At 46.0% G+C, this 20,846-nt stretch overlaps 1 protein-coding gene across 1 annotated transcript in view; it reads left to right on the forward strand.

Annotated features, from left to right (window-relative positions):
* Nucleotides 1-10,365: 10,365 nt before the first annotated feature.
* zfpl1 (zinc finger protein-like 1) overlaps nt 10,366-20,846 on the forward strand; it is an 11,852-nt gene continuing 1,371 nt past the window's right edge. Inside the window, exons 1-3 of the mRNA XM_072551244.1 lie at nt 10,366-10,590; nt 17,243-17,354; nt 20,283-20,489. Of these exons, the coding sequence (XP_072407345.1) occupies nt 10,489-10,590; nt 17,243-17,354; nt 20,283-20,489 (421 nt within the window). The 5' untranslated portion in view covers nt 10,366-10,488. The remainder of the gene's footprint in view (nt 10,591-17,242; nt 17,355-20,282; nt 20,490-20,846) is intronic.

Genomic DNA, 20,846 nt, shown 5'->3' on the forward strand with positions numbered 1-20,846 from the left:
ATTGGAAAGCTTTATGAACTTACCTTCCAATTCCCCCACCCTGCTCTCACCTGGTTCACACGGTAGTCAGGAAGTCAAATGCAAAATGGCACTTACGTTCAGGGGGTTAGATTCCCCACAGTGTGGCAACAAGTCCGCCGGCCCAACGAGCCCACACCGACCCTCCGAAGGATAACCCACCCAGACCCCGTTTTCCCTCTGACTAATGCACCTACCACTACGGGGCAATTTAGCACGGCCAATCCACCCTAACCTGCACATCCTTGGACACTATGGGACAATTTAGCACGGCCAATCCACCCTAACCTGCACATCCCTAGACACTATGGGACAATTTAGCACGGCCAATCCACCCTAACCTGCACATCCCTGGACACTATGGGACAATTTAGCACGGCCAATCCACCATAACCTGCACATCCCTGGACACGATGGGACAATTTAGCACGGCCAATCCACCCTAACCTGCACATCCCTGGGCACTATGGGACAATTTAACACGGCCAATCCACCCTAACCTGCACATCCCTGGGCACTATGGGACAATTTAGCACGGCCAATCCACCCTAACCTGAACATCTTTGGATTGTGGGAGGAAACTGGAGCACTGGAGGATTGGAGCACTGGAGCACTGTGTCCCACACAGACATGGCGGGAGTATGCAAACTCCACACAGACAGTCACCCGAGGCTGGTATCAAATCCATGTCCCTGGTGCTGTGAGGTAGCAGTGCTAACCACTGAGCCACCGTGCTGCCCTGAACATAAAAAGACTTGAATATAAAAGCAGGGATGTACTTCTGAGGCTCTATAAGAGTCTGGTCAGGCTACCTTTGGAGTATTGTGCACAGTTTTGGGCCCTGTATTCAGGAAGGACATACTGGTCCTGGAGCGTGTTCAGAGGAGGTTCACGAGAATGATAACAGGAATGAAAAGCTTAACCCTGGGTCTGTACTTGATGGCGTTTTGAAGGATGAGGGGGGATCTAATTGAAACTTACAGAATTCTGGACAGAGTAGATGTTGGGAAGATGTTCCCATTGGTAGGAGAGACTAGGAGCCGAGGGCACAGCCTTAGAGTAAAGGGAAGACCCTCTGGAACGGAGATAAGGAGAAACTTCTTCAGCTAGAGAGTGGGGAATCTGTGGAATCCACTGTCACTGAAGTCTGTGGAGGCCAGGTCACTGAGTTTTTTTTATAATATATTTTTATTGAGAAGAAATAGATTTTTAAATATTATAACAAATACGAAACAATGCATTTCAAAACAGTACAAAAATAGTACAAAACTAAACCCAAATTATAAAAATAAAAATAAAAAAAATAAAAAAAATTCCTATACGAATTTATAAACATATACAGAGAAGTATAAAATTAAAATTAAACCTCAACTCGCTATTTAACTAACTAAATAAATACCTAACAACAAACAAATAAATAGTAATAACTCAGCCCAGCCAAACAAAACACTCATACATTCACAGTTCCTCCTCCCTGGATATTGGACTCAGGAAACACAATCGTTACGGCTATATAAAAGCCCTTGTTAGTGTGGCAGATAAATCTGTGTCCAGGTATTTCAGAAAGGGTTGCCATGTCTTGTAAAAATTCTCAGTTTTGTGGTGTACCATATTTGTGAGAAAATCCATGGGAATATGCTCCATAACAATCTTCCGCCAACCCAACAGGCCTGGGGGGGTTTTCTGATACCCAACCTAGCAAGATATTCTTCCTTGCACAGAATGTAAGAATATTGAAAAGTTTTGCCTTATGCGAGTCTGCAGGAAATACAATGGGTAGGCTCAAAAGGAGCAAAATAGGGTCCTTCTCCACCCATATACCTAAAATCCTTTCCATTGCACCCACCACAGCGCTCTAATATGTTTGAAGCCTGTCACAAGACCAAAGACAATGGGTAAGAGTACCCATACAGACCTTGCACTTGGGACATGCTGAAGATACCCCTGGTTTAAATTTTGACAAACGGTCTGGGGCTAAGTGGACCCTGTGGAGAATCTTCAACTGTAAAGCATGGGTCCTATTGCAAATTGATATCTTCCTTCTCCCAAATATCCTCCCATGCCTCTGAAGAAACTTCAACACCCAGCTCTCTTTCCCACATCTTGCAGAGTCGATCAGACTCATCTGAGGTGGCATCCCCCAATTGGTGATATAGAGTACTGACAGAGAGTGTACTCTTAGCCCTTAGTACCTCTCTTTCTATGTCAGATTTGTAGGGATCAGTCAAAAGTGTGGTCCTTTTTTGAATAAAATCCCTAACTTGTAAAAAATGAAAGAGGCCTCTATTAGGTAACTCGTCCTTCCGTACTAACTGATCGAAGGACATCATTATATCTCCCTCAAATAAATCACCCATGCAAGATATGCCCCTAGCTGCCCAACTTTTAAATCCTGAATCTACCATACCTGGTTGAAAACTCGGCATACCCACTAAAGGTGTAAACAAAGATGTTTTGCCAATATTACCTTCCCTCTGCCGAATTGCCCTCCATGCTTTAACAGTATTGATGACTATTGGGTTATGGCAATATTCCCTAACTGTCCTCACCCTGTCCAAAAACAGCAAACTGGTAAGGGGGCACCTTGCCTGGGAGACTTCGATATTTCGCCATATTGAAAGAGGGTCCCCACAAACCCAATCACTTATGTACGTCAAAAGCGAGCTTAATTGGTCATTTTCAATGTCCGGAAGGACTACACCCCCCAATCTGTGAGGCACCTACAGTTTGGCTAATTTAATGAGGGGCCGTTTACGGTGCCAGATAAAGGAGCTGAACCAACTGTTCAGTCTCCTGAATGTTTGTTTATTGAAAATCAGGGGGAGCATCTGCATCGGGTATAGCAAATGAGGGAGAATATTCATCTTAATAAGTGCTATCCGACCCAACCATGAGACTGGAAGTGCCTCCCATCTTTGGAGATCTTGTTTAATTTTTTCAAATAATTGAGTAAAAGTGGCTTTGAACAGCCAATCCAGAACTGGAGTGATGAATATGCCCAAATACACAAAACCTCCCTGTGACCACCTAAATGGGAATCTATAGTCACTCTCAAGAGCCAACTTTTTCGTAAGACACCCACAGGCATAGCCTCTGATTTAGCAAAATTAATCTTATACCCTGAAAAAGCGCCAAACGCATGAATGCATTGTATCAGGCAAGGCACTGAAACTGCTGGATTTGTCAAGAAAATTAGAACATCATCTGCATACAGCGAGATCTTATATAATTTTGGCCTCACTTCTGGAGCTGATATATTGAGATCCCCACGAATGGCCTTTGCCAATGGTTCAATCACCAACGTAAAAAGTAATGGTGAAAGGGGACAGTCCTGCCGGCTGCCCCCTAGAAATATTAAAATTGCTTGATCGTACCCCGTTGGTAATGAGAGGTACACTGTAGAGAACCTTTACCCACCTTATGAAAACTTCACCCAGACCAAACCGGTGTAGAGTATAGAAAAGAGTCGAGATTGGAGTGGTGCTGGAAAAGCACAGCGGGTCAGACAGATTTTCCCTGCACCAATCAACCCCACCGCCCCGTGGCTGAATATTTCAACTCCCCCTCCCACTCTGCTGAGAACATGGAGGTCCTGGGCCTCCTTCACCGCCGCTCCCTCACCGCCCGACACCTGGAGGAAGAACGCCTCATCTTCCGCCTCAGAACACTTCAACCCCAGGGCATCAATGTGGACTTCACCAGTTTCCTCATTTCCCCTTCCCCCACCTCACCCCAGCTCCAAACTTCCAGCTCAGCACCATCCTCATGACTTGTCCTACCTGCCAATCGTCCTTCCTACCTATCCACTCCACCCTCCTCTCTGACCTTCATTCCCACCTCCAATCTACCCATTGCACTCTTAGCTACCTTCTCCCCACCACCCCCCACCCCCCAACTCCCATTTATCTCTCCACCCCAGCCTCATTCCTGATGAAGATCGTTTGCCCGAAACGTCGATTTTCCTGCTCCTCAGATGCTGCCTTGACCTGCTGTGCTTTTCCAGCACCACTCTGATCTCGACTCTCTCCATGGATGCTGCCTGATCCACTGTGATCTCCAGCCATGTTGTTTTCAATCACAATGTTAGGGCCCCCCCCCCCCCCCCCCCCCCCCCTCCTCCCCCCCACCGATTGTCACATGGCCACCTCACCAGCCTTCACATCTAAAGCATCACACTCTGCCATTTCTGCTACCTCCAGTGAGGTACCGCCATCAGGCCCATTCCCCTTCAGCCTTGTGCAGGAACTGTTCCCTCTGGGAGACCTAAGTCCACTCCTCCCTCACTCCCTACACCCACCCCACCCCTCGGCAGCAGCTTCCCATTCCACTACAGGAGCTGCAACACTTCCTCCCCCTTCAGTATCTAAGGTTCCAGATGCACCTTCCAGGTGAGTCAGTGATTTACCTGCACTCCACTCAATCCAGTCTGCTGTATGCACTGCTCCCAATGTGGCCTCCTCAACACCAGAGAGACAAAACCCATATTTGACAACTGCTTTGTAGAAATCCTATGTTCTGCCTGCAAAAAGGACCCTGAACTTCCAATATTAGAATCAAAAAGGACGGAAACAGACCCTTCAGCCCAACCAGTCCATACCGACCATAATCCCAAACTAAATTAGCCCATATCCCTCCAACCCTTTCCTATCCATGCCCTTATCCAAACGTCTTTTAACTGTACCCACATCCAACACTTCCTCTGGGAGTTCATTCCACACCCAAATTACTCTCTGTGTAAACAAATTAGATGTTCTGTTTTTTTTTCAAATCTCCCTCCTCTGACCTTAAAAATATGCCGAGGACAAAGTGAGGACCGCAGATGCTGGAGACCAGAATTGAAAAGTGTGGCGCTGGAAAAGCGCAGCAGGTCAGGCAGCATCCGAGGAGCAGGAGAGTCGATGTTTCGGGCATAAGCTCTTCGTCAGGATTGTGATGAAACCTGGGCCCCTCGTCTTGAGCTCCGCCCAGCCTGGGGAAAAGATATCCGCCATTCACCCTCTCCGTGCCCCTCGTGATTTTATAAGCCTCTATAAGGTCACCCCCTCAACCTCCTACACTCCAGTGAAAAAGGTCCCGGCCTATCCAGCCTCTTGTTATCAGCCAAACCCTCCATTCCCGGCAACATCCTGGTAAACCTCTTCTGTCCCCTCTCCAGTTTAATAGTATCCTTCCCGTAACAGGGCGGGCCAGAACTGGATGCGGTAATCCAGACGAGGCCTCACCAACATCCTGTACAACCTCAACATGACGTCCCATCTCCGACACTCAAAGGTCTGAGCGATGAAAGCAAGCGTGCTAAACGCCTCCTTAACCATCCAGTTGCCCGCCACTTTAACACCCCACCGTGTTCCCTGGCTAACATTTCTGTCTCAGGTTTGCTGCCGTGCTCCAGTGAAATATCAGTTGGAAGAACGGCTCGTCATTTCCAGCTTGGGGGCCTGGGCAGCCCTTTGGACCTAATATCGAGTTCAATCATTATAGAACCTGAACACTACCTTCCACATCCTTTAGTCATCCCATGGCCTTGTCATCACATGGGCTGCTTTCAATATAGTCAACCCACTTTCACCCACTCATCGTCCCCGTTATCAGCTTTCCTTTCTCCCAGGCTCACCGTTTTCCACCCGTTTCGAGAGTGTGCGTGGTGCTGGAAAAGCACAGCAGGTCAGGCAACACCCGAGCAGCAGGGGGGATCAATATTTCCGGCCTGAGCCCTTCATGAGGCTCGGAACGTCGATGTTCCTGCTCCTCGGATGCTGTTCCAGCAGCACACTCTCGACTCTGATCTCCAGCATCCGCAGGCGTTACTTTCTCCAAGTTGATTTCCCACCCTTTTGTCAACCATCTTTCTCTCCTTCTGGGCTCCATCTCCAACAATCACTTACTCTTTTACTGTGTCTTGTCTTCAGCATATGTCCTACCTTCTCCTAGCCACGAGTTCTGAAGAAGGGACGCTGGACGTGGAACGTTAATGCTGCTCCCTCTCCACAGATGCTGCCAGACCTGCTGAGTTTCTCCAGCGATTTCAGTTTCTGCTTCAGATGTGGACTTTTAGATTAGATTACCTACAGGCTCAACCAGTTCACACCAATCCTCCGAAGAGTAACCCACCCAGACCCATTCCCCTCTGACTAATGCACCTAACACTGTGGGACAATTTAGCATGGCCAATCCACCCTAACCTGCACATCCCTGGGCACTATGGGACAATTTAGCATGGCCAATCCACCCTAACCTGCACATCCCTGGGCACTATGGGACAATTTAGCACGGCCAATCCACCCTAACCTGCACATCCCTGGGCACTATGGAGCAATTTAGCATGGCCAATCCACCCTGACCTGCACATCTTTTGGACTTTGGGAGGAAACCGGAGCACCCAGAGAAAACCCACGCAGACACAGGGAGAATGTGCAAACTCCGCACAGTCAGTCACCCGAGGCTGTGATCGAACCCAGGACCCTAGTGCTGATAGGCAGTAGTGCTAACCACTGTGCCACCGTGCTGACTTATTGATTTATGGTCACGTGTGCTAAAATACAATGAAAGGTTGTGTTTGTGAGTAGTATAGTCACATCATAGCAGCAACGTACACATCATAAAATGCTTAGAGTGAAGCATGCAGGTTACACTGCACAGGAGGTGATTGAAGCAAGATTAACATTCAGAAGATCAATATTATTTGAGGACAGAGAGTCCGTTCATCAGTCTAATAACGTTTGCAGCGTCTGCCGTTCATTGTCTTATATTAATGTCAAAGGAAGAGCATTTCCATTTATATAACACATGACAAAATGCCACAGCAAAAGATGACCGACAGGAGTTTTATTTCATGGGATTTAACACCAAGTCACACGAGGTGGCAATGGGAAGAGGGGACAATGAAAACCTTATTTAAGGTTTCCAGGAGATTCTGAGGGAGTAAGACAGAAACGTTCAACGTGTATTTTCATTAACCATTGATTTTGCTTAGATTTGTTACTGTCATGTGTACCCAGTGAAACGTTTTGTTCTGCGTGCAGTACAGGCAGGTCACACCATCCAAAGAGCATCAGTGTGATAGAACAGAGCGAGGAGTACAATGTAACGGCCGCAGAGAAGGTGCACGGAGAGCGAGATCAGAATTAGATTTGAAATCTGAGGGGTCCGTGCAGAAGTCCAGTAAGCGCAGGGAAGAAGCTGTTCTTGACTCTGTTGGGTTAAGCTTTAGTGCAGCCACCAAGGGTGGAGTGATCAAAACTGGTTCCACAAGAAAGCCGGAACTATAATTTGCCAAAAATGGCCTTGAACAACTGCTGGGCGAAAAGAATGAGACAGTAGGCTTTTGAAAACGAACAATGAGATGTAACATTCGGAGATAAAGTCAGGATGGAAGAGAAACAATTCGCTGATGCTGCCGGCCTTGAGTGTTGCTTATTCACAGGATGTGGGTGTGGCTGGAAAAGACAACTTTTGTCGGCCATCTTTGTAACCGTCCTTGTACTGGATAGCCTGCTGGGCCAACCAGGAGAAGACAAAACACATAAACTACGCATACAGGGGCTCCCCGGTTTAAGGACGCCCCACTTATTAACACTCGTACTTACGAATGTGATCCCCGTACGTGGTTTTAAAGATCTGAACCACGAGCATTTCCAGTACTTATGACCAGCTGCTGCTTGTGAACAAATTGACTTGTGAGCAAGTTCCAGAAAGGGAACCCACTCGCAATCCCGGGTGACTGTCTGTTCGGCCTAGAGGGGAAACCAGCTTAAAAAGAAAAGCACGGATAAATTTAGGTTTTGTTGTCGTATGTACTCAGTTACGGGGTACAAGAGAACAGTGAAAAGTGTATAAAATCACCACACACACTGCCATCTTAGACGTACAAAGTACCTCAGCACAAAATCTTAGTTACGGAAGCACAATAATAAAGATAGCTCTACAGCTTCCTTTGTGTAAAAGCAGAAAAATAAAGACAGATTTAGGCTCAGACTGGGTAAGGATGAAAGATTTAGACTCAGACTGAGTAAGGACAACAGATTTAGGCTCAGACTGGGTAAGGATGGCAGATTTAGGCTCATACTGGGTAAGGACAACAGACTTAGTCTCAGGCTGGGTAAGGACAACAGACTTAGTCTCAGGCTGGGTAAGGATGGCAGAATTAGACTCAGACTTAGTAAGGATGACAGATTTAGGGCCAGACTGGGTAAGGATGGCAGGTTTAGGCTCAGATTGGGTAAGGACAACAGATTTAGGCTCAGATTGGGCAAAGACATTATTGAATCTGTTGTATCCACCGAACATCGATGATTGTTTCAAGGATACTTTCCCAGGTGGATAAAAGCAGTAGGCTTCAAAATGACACACACTGTTTCAAAATGTCACTCCTGTACAACTATATCAAACCATTAGTGCATTTAAAAAAATCTTTGAGTTCATAAATTCAATTTTCCTACATTATTGAGCAGGATTTCAACACAAAACCCACTGATTATGACGTTGGGCCAACAGAATTGCGATTTTTTAGTCCACTCAGAGGACGTGAGCATCACTGGCTGGGCCCAGCAGTTACTGCCCTGTCCCTAATTGCCCTTGAGAAGGTGGGGGTGATCTGTCGTCTTGGGCTGCTGCAGTCGGTGTGCAGTAGGTAGGCAGTAGGTGGACACACAATGTTCTAAAGCGAGGGAATTCCAGGATTTTGACCCAGCAACACTGAAGGAGCAGCAGATATATTTCCAAGGCAGGATGGGGAGTGGCTCGGAGGGAAAATTGCAGAGGCTGGTGTTCCCATGTATCTGCTGCCCTTGTCCTTCTAGATTGAAGTGGTCATGGGTTTGGAAGATGCTGTCTGAGGAGCCCCAGGGTGTTACTGCAGTGCATCTTGTAGACCGTACCCACTGCTGCTGCTGAGCGTTGGTGGTGGAAGGAGTGGATGCTTGTGGATGTGGTGCCAATCAAGTGGGAGCTGCTCTGTCCTGGATGGGATTGAGCTTCTTGAGTGTTATTGGTGCTGCTCCCATCCAGGGCAAGCGGGCAGTGTTCCTGCACCCTCCTGACTCGTGTCTTGTTGATGGTGGACAAAGTCAGAAGTCACACAACACCAGGAATGGCGCAACGAGACCTTCTGATGTCAAATAAACCTTTTGGACTATAACCTGCTGTCGTGTGACTTCAGACATCACCCACCCCAACCCCAGTCGAAAATCGGCATCTCCACATCATTGCAGATTGTAGACAGGGCTTTGGGGAAGTCAGGAATTGAGTTATGGGGAATGAACAGCTATGGAAAAAGTGAAGGGGAGGCACGTCAGATCAGCAGTACACCTATTGAACGGGAGAGCAGTATCAATGGCCCGAATGGCCGTCATATGCTGAGGGTCAGTTTCCAAGCTGTGGGATGTGGGAGAAATAATGTTACTTCTGCAATTCCATTTTACAAAGTAAAATGAACTCACACCAGTGTGTAATTGTTTTAGCCAAGAGCTGAGTCGACAAGAATGGAAACGATGTGGAGGAAATATATAATTGTTTTTGTATTAGCTAAAACTGTATGTCAGAATGAAATGTGACTGCAAAACAATGGTAGACATTACGGGCAAATAGATAAGATGTTGTGAGGGGATGAAGTTAAGCTAGATACGCCTGTACAAACAGTAGGTATAAACATCTGCTTCCCACTTTTATGAAAACACAGGAACAAACCCCAATTAAAAGGGTCATAGGGATCAGAACGGTCTCGGGAAAGGCACAGATGAAGGGGGTAGATAATGATGAAGAAAGAATATGCCTAACAATGACCTACAGCAGGATGAGGTCAAACAGCCTTGTGAGGCCAGAAATAAGCATTTTGTCACAGACAAGGCCGGATAAGGCAAGAGATAAACAGGGGTAATGGGGGCCGGTCTGAGGGAAGTGGAAGATGTAAGCAGGGGAGGAGCAATGTAAAACAAAAGAAATCAAATCATATAAATATTGTGTATGAATTGAACTTGGTGTGTGTATGTCCTCTACCTTATAGACACTGGACATCACACCCTCTTGCAAGTGTAAAAATAAAGGAGACTGCTGATTCAGATTTTGTCTCGGACTGCAATTATTGAAGTGAGTGAGCTTTGTTTCTCACAAAGCTGTACATCTCTATGACTCTATAACTTCTTTGGTAGCATTTCCAGCCCCACTGTAATTATATTGATGGGTCCAGTTCAGTTCTAGGAATATTAATTAGGGGGGGGGGGAACTAAAGGGGCGCGGAACCATTCCGAGGGTACACCGGTGCTTCTTAGAGGAGGATGGAAGAAGGGGACGGACCTAGGACGCCATCAGGATGCGACGATATGGTCGGCCGAGATGGAACGAACCGCGCGTGTCATCAGCGAGCGACAAGGAAACCCGGAAGAGACGTGGCAAGAGGGCGGTGGGTCCAGCCGGGAGGCCTCGGGCAGCGAGTGTAACCTCAGCGGCCGCCAGGCACGGCCCTCCGGCCCAGTCATGGGCCTGTGCAAGTGCCCCAAGCGGCGGGTCACCAACCTCTTCTGCTACGAGCACCGGGTCAATGTGTGTGAGCACTGTCTGATCTCACGGCACTACAAGGTAGGACAGGCCTGGGGCCTACACTGACACACAACAACATGAGACTTATCACATTTACAGAAATAAACATCTACACACCACCGCGCTCAGAGAGTCTGGGGTATATATACTGAATAAATAATCACCATGTCACTGAGAGAGAGAGAGAGACTGGGTTATATATACTGTATAAATAATCACCCTGTCACTGAGAGAGAGAGAGAGACTGGGTTATATATACTGTATAAATAATCACCATGTCACTGAGAGAGAGAGAGAGACTGGGTTATATATACTGTATAAATAATCACCCTGTCACTGAGAGAGAGAGAGACTGGGTTATATATACTGTATAAATAATCACCATGTCACTGAGAGAGAGAGAGACTGGGGTATATATACTGTATAAATAATCACCATGTCACTGTGAGAGAGAGAGAGAGAGAGAGAGACTGGGTTATATATACTGTATAAATAATCACCCTGACACTGAGAGAGAGAGAGAGAGACTGGGTTATATATACTGTATAAATAATCACCCTGACACTGAGAGAGAGAGAGAGAGACTGGGGTATATATACTGTATAAATAATCACCATGTCACTGAGAGAGAGAGAGACTGGGGTATATATACTGTATAAATAATCACCATGTCACTGAGAGAGAGAGAGAGACTGGGTTATATATACTGTATAAATAATCACCATGTCACTGAGAGAGAGAGAGAGACTGGGGTATATATACTGTATAAATAATCACCCTGTCACTGAGAGAGAGAGAGAGACTGGGTTATATATACTGTATAAATAATCACCATGTCACTGAGAGAGAGAGAGAGAGAGAGAGACTGGGGTATATATCCTGTATAAATAATCACCCTGTCACTGAGAGAGAGAGAGAGACTGGGGTATATATACTGTATAAATAATCACCCTGTAACTGAGAGAGAGAGAGAGACTGGGTTATATATACTGTATAAATAATCACCATGTCACTGAGAGAGAGAGACTGGGTTATATATACTGTATAAATAATCACCATGTCACTGAGAGAGAGACTGGGGTATATATACTGTATAAATAATCACCATGTCACTGAGAGAGAGACTGGGTTATATATACTGTATAAATAATCACCATGTCACTGAGAGAGAGAGACTGGGTTATATATACTGTATAAATAATCACCATGTCACTGAGAGAGAGACTGGGTTATATATACTGTATAAATAATCACCATGTCACTGAGAGAGAGAGACTGGGTTATATATACTGTATAAATAATCACCCTGTCACTGAGAGAGAGAGAGAGACTGGGGTATATATACTGTATAAATAATCACCCTGTCACTGAGAGAGAGAGAGAGACTGGGTTATATATACTGTATAAATAATCACCATGTCACTGAGAGAGAGAGACTGGGGTATATATACTGTATAAATAATCACCCTGTCACTGAGAGAGAGAGACTGGGTTATATATACTGTATAAATAATCACCATGTCACTGAGAGAGAGAGAGACTGGGGTATATATACTGTATAAATAATCACCCTGTCACTGAGAGAGAGAGACTGGGTTATATATACTGTATAAATAATCACCCTGTCACTGAGAGAGAGAGAGAGACTGGGTTATATATACTGTATAAATAATCACCATGTCACTGAGAGAGAGAGACTGGGGTATATATACTGTATAAATAATCACCCTGTCACTGAGAGAGAGAGACTGGGGTATATATACTGTATAAATAATCACCATGTCACTGAGAGAGAGAGAGACTGGGTTATATATACTGTATAAATAATCACCATGTCACTGAGAGAGAGAGACTGGGTTATATATACTGTATAAATAATCACCATGTCACTGAGAGAGAGACTGGGGTATATATACTGTATAAATAATCACCATGTCACTGAGAGAGAGAGAGGGAGACTGGGGTATATATACTGTATAAATAATCACCATGTCACTGAGAGAGAGAGAGAGAGACTGGGGTATATATACTGTATAAATAATCACCATGTCACTGAGAGAGAGAGACTGGGTTATATATACTGTATAAATAATCACCATGTCACTGAGAGAGAGAGACTGGGTTATATATACTGTATAAATAATCACCATGTCACTGAGAGAGAGAGAGAGAGACTGGGGTATATATACTGTATAAATAATCACCATGTCACTGAGAGAGAGAGACTGGGTTATATATACTGTATAAATAATCACCATGTCACTGAGAGAGAGACTGGGGTATATATACTGTATAAATAATCACCATGTCACTGAGAGAGAGACTGGGTTATATATACTGTATAAATAATCACCATGTCACTGAGAGAGAGAGACTGGGTTATATATACTGTATAAATAATCACCATGTCACTGAGAGAGAGAGAGACTGGGTTATATATACTGTATAAATAATCACCATGTCACTGAGAGAGAGAGAGAGAGAGAGACAGGGGTATATATACTGTATAAATAATCACCCTGTCACTGAGAGAGAGACTGGGTTATATATACTGTATAAATAATCACCATGTCACTGAGAGAGAGTGACTGGGGTATATATACTGTATAAATAATCACCATGTCACTGAGAGAGAGAGAGACTGGGTTATATATACTGTATAAATAATCACCATGTCACTGAGAGAGAGAGAGAGAGACTGGGTTATATATACTGTATAAATAATCACCATGTCACTGAGAGAGAGAGACTGGGGTATATATACTGTATAAATAATCACCATGTCACTGAGAGAGAGAGAGAGACTGGGTTATATATACTGTATAAATAATCACCATGTCACTGAGAGAGAGAGAGAGACTGGGTTATATATACTGTATAAATAATCACCATGTCACTGAGAGAGAGAGACTGGGGTATATATACTGTATAAATAATCACCATGTCACTGAGAGAGAGAGACTGGGGTATATATACTGTATAAATAATCACCATGTCACTGAGAGAGAGAGAGAGAGAGAGACTGGGGTATATAGACTGTATAAATAATCACCCTGTCACAGAGAGAGAGAGAGAGACTGGGTTATATATACTGTATAAATAATCACCCTGTCACTGAGAGAGAGAGACTGGGTTATATATACTGTATAAATAATCACCCTGTCACTGAGAGAGAGAGACTGGGTTATATATACTGTATAAATAATCACCCTGTCACAGAGAGAGAGAGAGAGACTGGGTTATATATACTGTATAAATAATCACCCTGTCACTGAGAGAGAGAGAGAGACTGGGTTATATATACTGTATAAATAATCACCCTGTCACTGAGAGAGAGAGAGAGACTGGGTTATATATACTGTATAAATAATCACCCTGTCACTGAGAGAGAGAGAGAGACTGGGGTATATATACTGTATAAATAATCACCCTGTCACTGAGAGAGAGAGAGAGAGAGAGAGAGAGACTGGGTTATATATACTGTATAAATAATCACCATGTCACTGAGAGAGAGAGAGAGAGACTGGGGTATATATATTGTATAAATAATCACCCTGTCACTGAGAGAGAGAGAGAGAGAGAGACTGGGGTATATATATTGTATAAATAATCACCCTGTCACTGAGAGAGAGAGAGAGAGACTGGGTTATATATACTGTATAAATAATCACCATGTCACTGAGAGAGAGAGACTGGGTTATATATACTGTATAAATAATCACCATGTCACTGAGAGAGAGAGAGAGAGACTGGGTTATATATACTGTATAAATAATCACCATGTCACTGAGAGAGAGAGAGAGACTGGGGTATATATACTGTATAAATAATCGCCCTGTCACTGAGAGAGAGAGAGACTGGGGTATATATACTGTATAAATAATCACCCTGTCACTGAGAGAGAGAGAGAGACTGGGTTATATATACTGTATAAATAATCACCATGTCACTGAGAGAGAGAGAGAGAGACTGGGTTATATATACTGTATAAATAATCACCATGTCACTGAGAGAGAGAGACTGGGGTATATATACTGTATAAATAATCACCATGTCACTGAGAGAGAGGGACTGGGGTATATATACTGTATAAATAATCACCCTGACACTGAGAGAGAGAGAGAGAGAGAGAGACTGGGTTATATATACTGTATAAATAATCACCATGTCACTGAGAGAGAGAGAGACTGGGTTATATATACTGTATAAATAATCACCCTGTCACTGAGAGAGAGAGAGACTGGGGTATATATACTGTATAAATAATCACCCTGTCACTGAGAGAGAGAGAGAGAGAGAGAGAGAGAGACTGGGTTATATATACTGTATAAATAATCACCCTGTCACTGAGAGAGAGAGACTGGGTTATATATACTGTATAAATAATCACCCTGTCACTGAGAGAGACACTGGGTTATATATACTGTATAAATAATCACCCTGTCACTGAGAGAGAGAGAGAGAGAGACTGGGTTATATATACTGTATAAATAATCACTCTGTCACTGAGAGAGAGAGAGACTGGGTTATATATACTGTATAAATAATCACCATGTCACTGAGAGAGAGAGAGAGACTGGGGTATATATACTGTATAAATAATCACCATGTCACTGAGAGAGAGAGAGAGAGAGACTGGGGTATATATACTGTATAAATAATCACCATGTCACTGAGAGAGAGAGAGAGACTGGGGTATATATACTGTATAAATAATCACCCTGCCACTGAGAGAGAGAGAGACTGGGGTATATATATACTGTATAAATAATCACCCTGTCACTGATAGAGAGAGAGACTGGGGTATGTATACTGTATAAATAATCACCATGTCACTGAGAGAGAGAGAGACTGGGTTATATATACTGTATAAATAATCACCATGTCACTGAGAGAGAGAGAGACTGGGGTATATATACTGTATAAATAATCACCATGTCACAGAGAGAGAGAGAGAGAGACTGGGGTATATATACTGTATAAATAATCACCCTGTCACTGAGAGAGAGAGAGAGAGAGAGAGAGACTGGGGTATATATACTGTATAAATAATCACCCTGTCACTGAGAGAGAGAGAGAGAGAGAGACTGGGTTATATATACTGTATAAATAATCACCCTGTCACTGAGAGAGAGAGACTGGGGTATATATACTGTATAAATAATCACCCTGTCACTGAGAGAGAGAGAGACTGGGGTATATATACTGTATAAATAATCATCCTGTCACTGAGAGAGAGAGACTGGGGTATATATACTGTATAAATAATCACCATGTCACTGTGAGAGAGAGAGAGAGAGAGAGAGACTGGGGTATATATACTGTATAAATAATCACCCTGTCACTGAGAGAGAGAGAGACTGGGGTATATATACTGTATAAATAATCACCCTGTAACTGAGAGAGAGAGAGACTGGGTTATATATACTGTATAAATAATCACCTTGTCACTGAGAGAGAGAGAGAGAGACTGGGTTATATATACTGTATAAATAATCACCCTGTCACTGAGAGAGAGACTGGGGTATATATACTGTATAAATAATCACCCTGTCACTGAGAGAGAGAGACTGGGGTATATATACTGTATAAATAATCACCCTCTCACTGAGAGAGAGACTGGGGTATATATACTGTATAAATAATCACCATGTCACTGAGAGAGAGAGAGACTGGGTTATATATACTGTATAAATAATCACCCTGTCACTGAGAGAGAGACTGGGGTATATATACTGTATAAATAATCACCCTGTCACTGAGAGAGAGAGAGACTGGGTTATATATACTGTATAAATAATCACCCTGTCACTGAGAGAGAGAGAGACTGGGTTATATATACTGTATAAATAATCACCATGTCACTGAGAGAGAGAGAGAGAGAGAGAGAGAGAGACTGGGTTATATATACTGTATAAATAATCACCCTGTCACTGAGAGAGAGAGACTGGGTTATATATACTGTATAAATAACCACCCTGTCACTGAGAGAGAGAGAGAGAGACTGGGGTATATATACTGTATAAATAATCACCATGTCACTGAGTGAGAGACTGGGTTATATATACTGCATAAATAATCACCCTGTCACTGAGAGAGAGACTGGGGTATATATACTGTATAAGTAATCACCCTGTCACTGAGAGAGAGACTGGGGTATATATACTGTATAAATAATCACCCTGTCACTGAGAGAGAGACTGGGGTATATATACTGTATAAATAATCACCCTGTCACTGAGAGAGAGACTGGGGTATGTATACTGTATAAATAATCACCCTGTCACTGAGAGAGAGACTGGGTTATGTATACTGTATAAATAATCGCCATGTCACTGAGACTGAGGGAGGGAGGGAGGAAGGCTGGGTTTCTATACTGTATACTGTGTAAATAACTACTATGTCACAGAGAGAGAGCGAGAGAGAGACAGACAAAGACTGGGCCATATCCTCTGCCCCATCAAACAGCCACTCGTTTCCAGGGCAGTCAGGAACGAGCATCAAACGATGGTTTTCCATCACCACCAAGCCATTGTGACATTTTGTTTTTGATACTCCGCATCGTCCCTTTGTCCCAGGAAAACTGTGCGGTTTCCCGTTTTCCGACAGCGAGCTGTGAATGCCGCAATGTCACGCTGTCCCTCTGGGCTTTAACATCACTTCTCTGTCTGTGTTCCTCTTCCCTGTTCAGTGTGTCGTCATGTCATATCTGCAGTGGCTTCAAGATAGCGATTACAATTCCAACTGTAACCTGTGCAATACTCCACTTACAGATGAAGACACCATCCGGTTAATTTGCTACGGTGAGTGGCCTCCTGTCTCTTACTGAACCAGTGACACCGAAGAAATGGCCGATATGTTCCCATTGGGAGTAGCTCGGAGGGGACCTTGCGTGGGGGGGGGGGGGGTTGGGGGGTGGTGTTTCCATGTATCTGCTGCCCTTGTCCTTTGAGATGATGGTGGGTTTGGAAGGTGCTGTCTGAGGAGCTTTGGTGATTTGCTGCAGTGCGTCTTGTAAGACAGTACACACTGCTGCGATGCTGGAGGGAGTGAACGTTGCTGGAGTGCTCATCCACCCGTCTACCTCGACCCGAACTGTTTTGTACGTCTTGTGTGGAGATTATTTTATCACACACACCCCTGTCTTACCCTGGGTAGATGGAGTGCCCAGGGAGTCAGGAGGTGAGTTACGTGCTGAATAATTTCCTGTGTACCTCTGCCAAGTTCCCACCCTTGTGTCTGTGTGCATGTCCTGAGCACGTGGGCCTCTGTGTTCCTGGTCCTGCATACGTCTGTTCCTCTGCGTGTTCCTGACCACACGTATGTGAGTTCTTTCCCCTGTATGTGCTCCCATGTCTGTGCAGTGTTGGTGGGTGGCACGCTGCTGTATTTGTGCACACGGTTTCCCCTTTCCTGTTACTTTCACCATTCCTGTTTTTGCAACACAGGTGTCTCTGTGTTCCCTTTTATCCCAGTTTATGTTCCTGAGTGTCTTCCTGTTTTGTGTGTGTCTGCGTTGGTGTACGTGTATATTTACGTGTATGTGTGTACCTGTGTGTTCACACTGGAGGAGAGAACAAAAGCAGGCTACAGACTGACTCTGAACGCCCTTGGTTCATGTTCAAAGCCCTCCTGGCCCAGAGTTTTCTCTGCTGAGTTTACCATCCAGACCTGCGTTCTCAAGCTTTTCTGTCGGTTAGTCCCGTTTCTGATGAAGGGCTTTTGCTCGAAACGTCGACTCTCCTGCTCCTCGGATGCTGCCTGGTCTGCTGTGCTTTTCCAGCACCACTCCCTCAACTCTGATCTCCAGCGTCTGCAGCCCTCCCTTTCTCCCAGTCAGTTAGGACAGTCCCAACTCCCCCTGACTGCACAGGGACGGCTGGGGTGGCAGGGGAAGAGGTGATCAAGGGGAGGGGAGGGGAGGGGGTGGCGCTGGGAAGGGCACAGCATGAGGAGCAGCATCTGAGGAGCAAGAGAATCGACGTTTCAGGCTTAACCCTTCACCAGTCCTTCTCCAGCAATGGCAGTGCCCACTGTCCGCTGGCAGCATTGGGTGAGACTGACATTCTGGAATCATGTTTACCAAGTTTCGTGATAGAGGCACCAACTGTCTCGCACACCTTCCCCCACCCCGCGCCTGGATCTCTCTTTTCTCTCCCTTTCTCTCTCTTTACCCCCACCTCTCTCTCTTCCTTTCCACCCCTCTCTCCCCCCCCCCCCTCGCTCTCTGCCTTCCCCCCCATTTACCCCTTTCATTCCGTCTTCCCCCCTTCCCTTCTTTCTTCCCCCCCTTCCCTTCTTTCTTCCCCCCTTCCCTTCTTTCTTCCCCCCCTTCCCTTCTTTCTTCCCCCCCTTCCCTTCTTTCTTCCCCCCCTTCCCTTCTTTCTTCCCCCCTTCCCTTCTTTCTTCCCCCCCTTCCCTTCTTTCTTCCCCCCCTTCCCTTCTTTCTTCCCCCCCTTCCCTTCTTTCTTCCCCCCCTTCCCTTCTTTCTTCCCCCCCTTTCCCTTCTTTCTTCCCCCCCTTCCCTTCTTTCTTCCCCCCCTTCCCTTCTCTCTCCTCCCCCCCCCCCCCCCCCTCCCACCAACCCCTTCCATAAGGCATAGGAGTGGAAATAAGGCCATTCGGCCCATTGAGTCCACTCCACCATTCAATCATGGCTGATGGGCATTTCAACACCACTTACCCGCACTCTCCCCGTAGCCCTTAATTCATCTCCACCCTCTTTCACCCCCTCCCACCCTGCTCTACCCTCTCTTTCCCCCCATTCTCTACCCACCACCATCACTCCCTTCTCTCACACTCACACACACCAGCGTGCCCCTGCCCCTCCCTCGACACCCACCCCCCCCCCCCCCCCCCCGACACGCACACCCACCCCACCGTGTGATTTCCTGTTTGTCCATCCGTACAGTTGACCATTATAGAGTCGGTGAGGTGTGCGCTAAGTTGACATATGTGCGTTGGGACATAATGGCCAAGTTGTTATTTTTTTCATTCGTTGACTTGTGCGACTTGGGCGTTGCTGGCTGTGCCCAATGTTTTATTGCCCTGTTCCTAACTGCCCCTTGGGAAGGTGGGGGTGAGCTGGCTTCTTGAACCGCTGTAGTGCCACCTCCTCTGCGTTGACCCACAGTGACGTCTATCAAATGGGATCTATTGCTGGGCGATTAATCCGGAAAAGTTCTGAGGAAGGGGTCACTGATTTCTTCCCACCGATGCTGCCAGACCTGCTGCGCTTTTCCAGCAATTTCTGTTCTCGCAGACGGTGGGATTTAAATCCAGGCAAAAGCGATGACCATGGAGAAAGCGAGGACTGTAGATGGTAGAGATCGGATTCCAGGGAGTGGCGCTGGAAAAGCACAGCCGGTCAGGCAGCATCCGAGGAGCGGGAGAGTTGAGGTTTCGGGCAAGAGCCCTTCCTCGAATGAGGAGCCCTTGCTAATTGTTGGGGAAACCCCACCTGGTTCACTCCTGTCCCTTTTCTAGGGACTGAAACCGCCGTCCTTCCCTGGTCTGGGCCTACATGTGACTCCAGACTCGAGATGACGTGGTTGACTCTTAACTGCCCTCTGGGCTGTTGGGGATGGGGGATAAATGCAGGTCAGTGATTGTGACCCGTCCTGTCAAGGGGCTTGTGGAATCCTCGGTGACGAGGGTCACTGTTAATTCCCAGTGAGCGTGAGCTGATCCCGTTTCCCTTTTCCTTCCCGGCCCCCTCCAATCGGCTGCAGACATTTTCCACTGGTCCTGTCTGAACAAGATGGCCGCCCAGCTGCCAAAGAACACAGCGCCGGCTGGTTACCAGTGCCCGATGTGCAAGGGACCGATCTTCCCCCAGGCCAACACCGTCAGCCCCGTGGCTAACGTGCTGAAGGAGAGGCTGTCCACGGTGAACTGGGCGCGCGTCGGCCTCGGACTCCCGCTGGTGAGAGGGCGCGGTGGGTGTGGGGGGTGGGGGGAGCTGGGGTGCTCGGGGTCCCTGCCTGTCACAGTCAAGGTGGTTCGCTGACCGCGTGACTCGGCGTTCGAATGCCCTATCCCCCCCCAAGGTGGCGATGCCCCATGCAGTTGAATGGCCCTGGGGGTTGCTGCCGCGGCGCCCCGTGCAGTTGAATAGGCACGAGCTGGTGCTGCCACAATGCTCCCCCGCCCCGTAATCTAATAGACACAAGCTGGTGCTGCTCTGGGATCCCAGGTATTTGATGGCTTTGGGTTGCTTTAACTGCGACGCCCCATGCAGTCGAATGCCCTGGATATTATCATCGCGACACCTCGTGCAGTCGAATAGTCGGGGG

Source organism: Chiloscyllium punctatum, chromosome 31 (assembly GCF_047496795.1).
Source record: "Chiloscyllium punctatum isolate Juve2018m chromosome 31, sChiPun1.3, whole genome shotgun sequence".
In the NCBI taxonomy this organism is placed as follows: domain Eukaryota; kingdom Metazoa; phylum Chordata; class Chondrichthyes; order Orectolobiformes; family Hemiscylliidae; genus Chiloscyllium; species Chiloscyllium punctatum.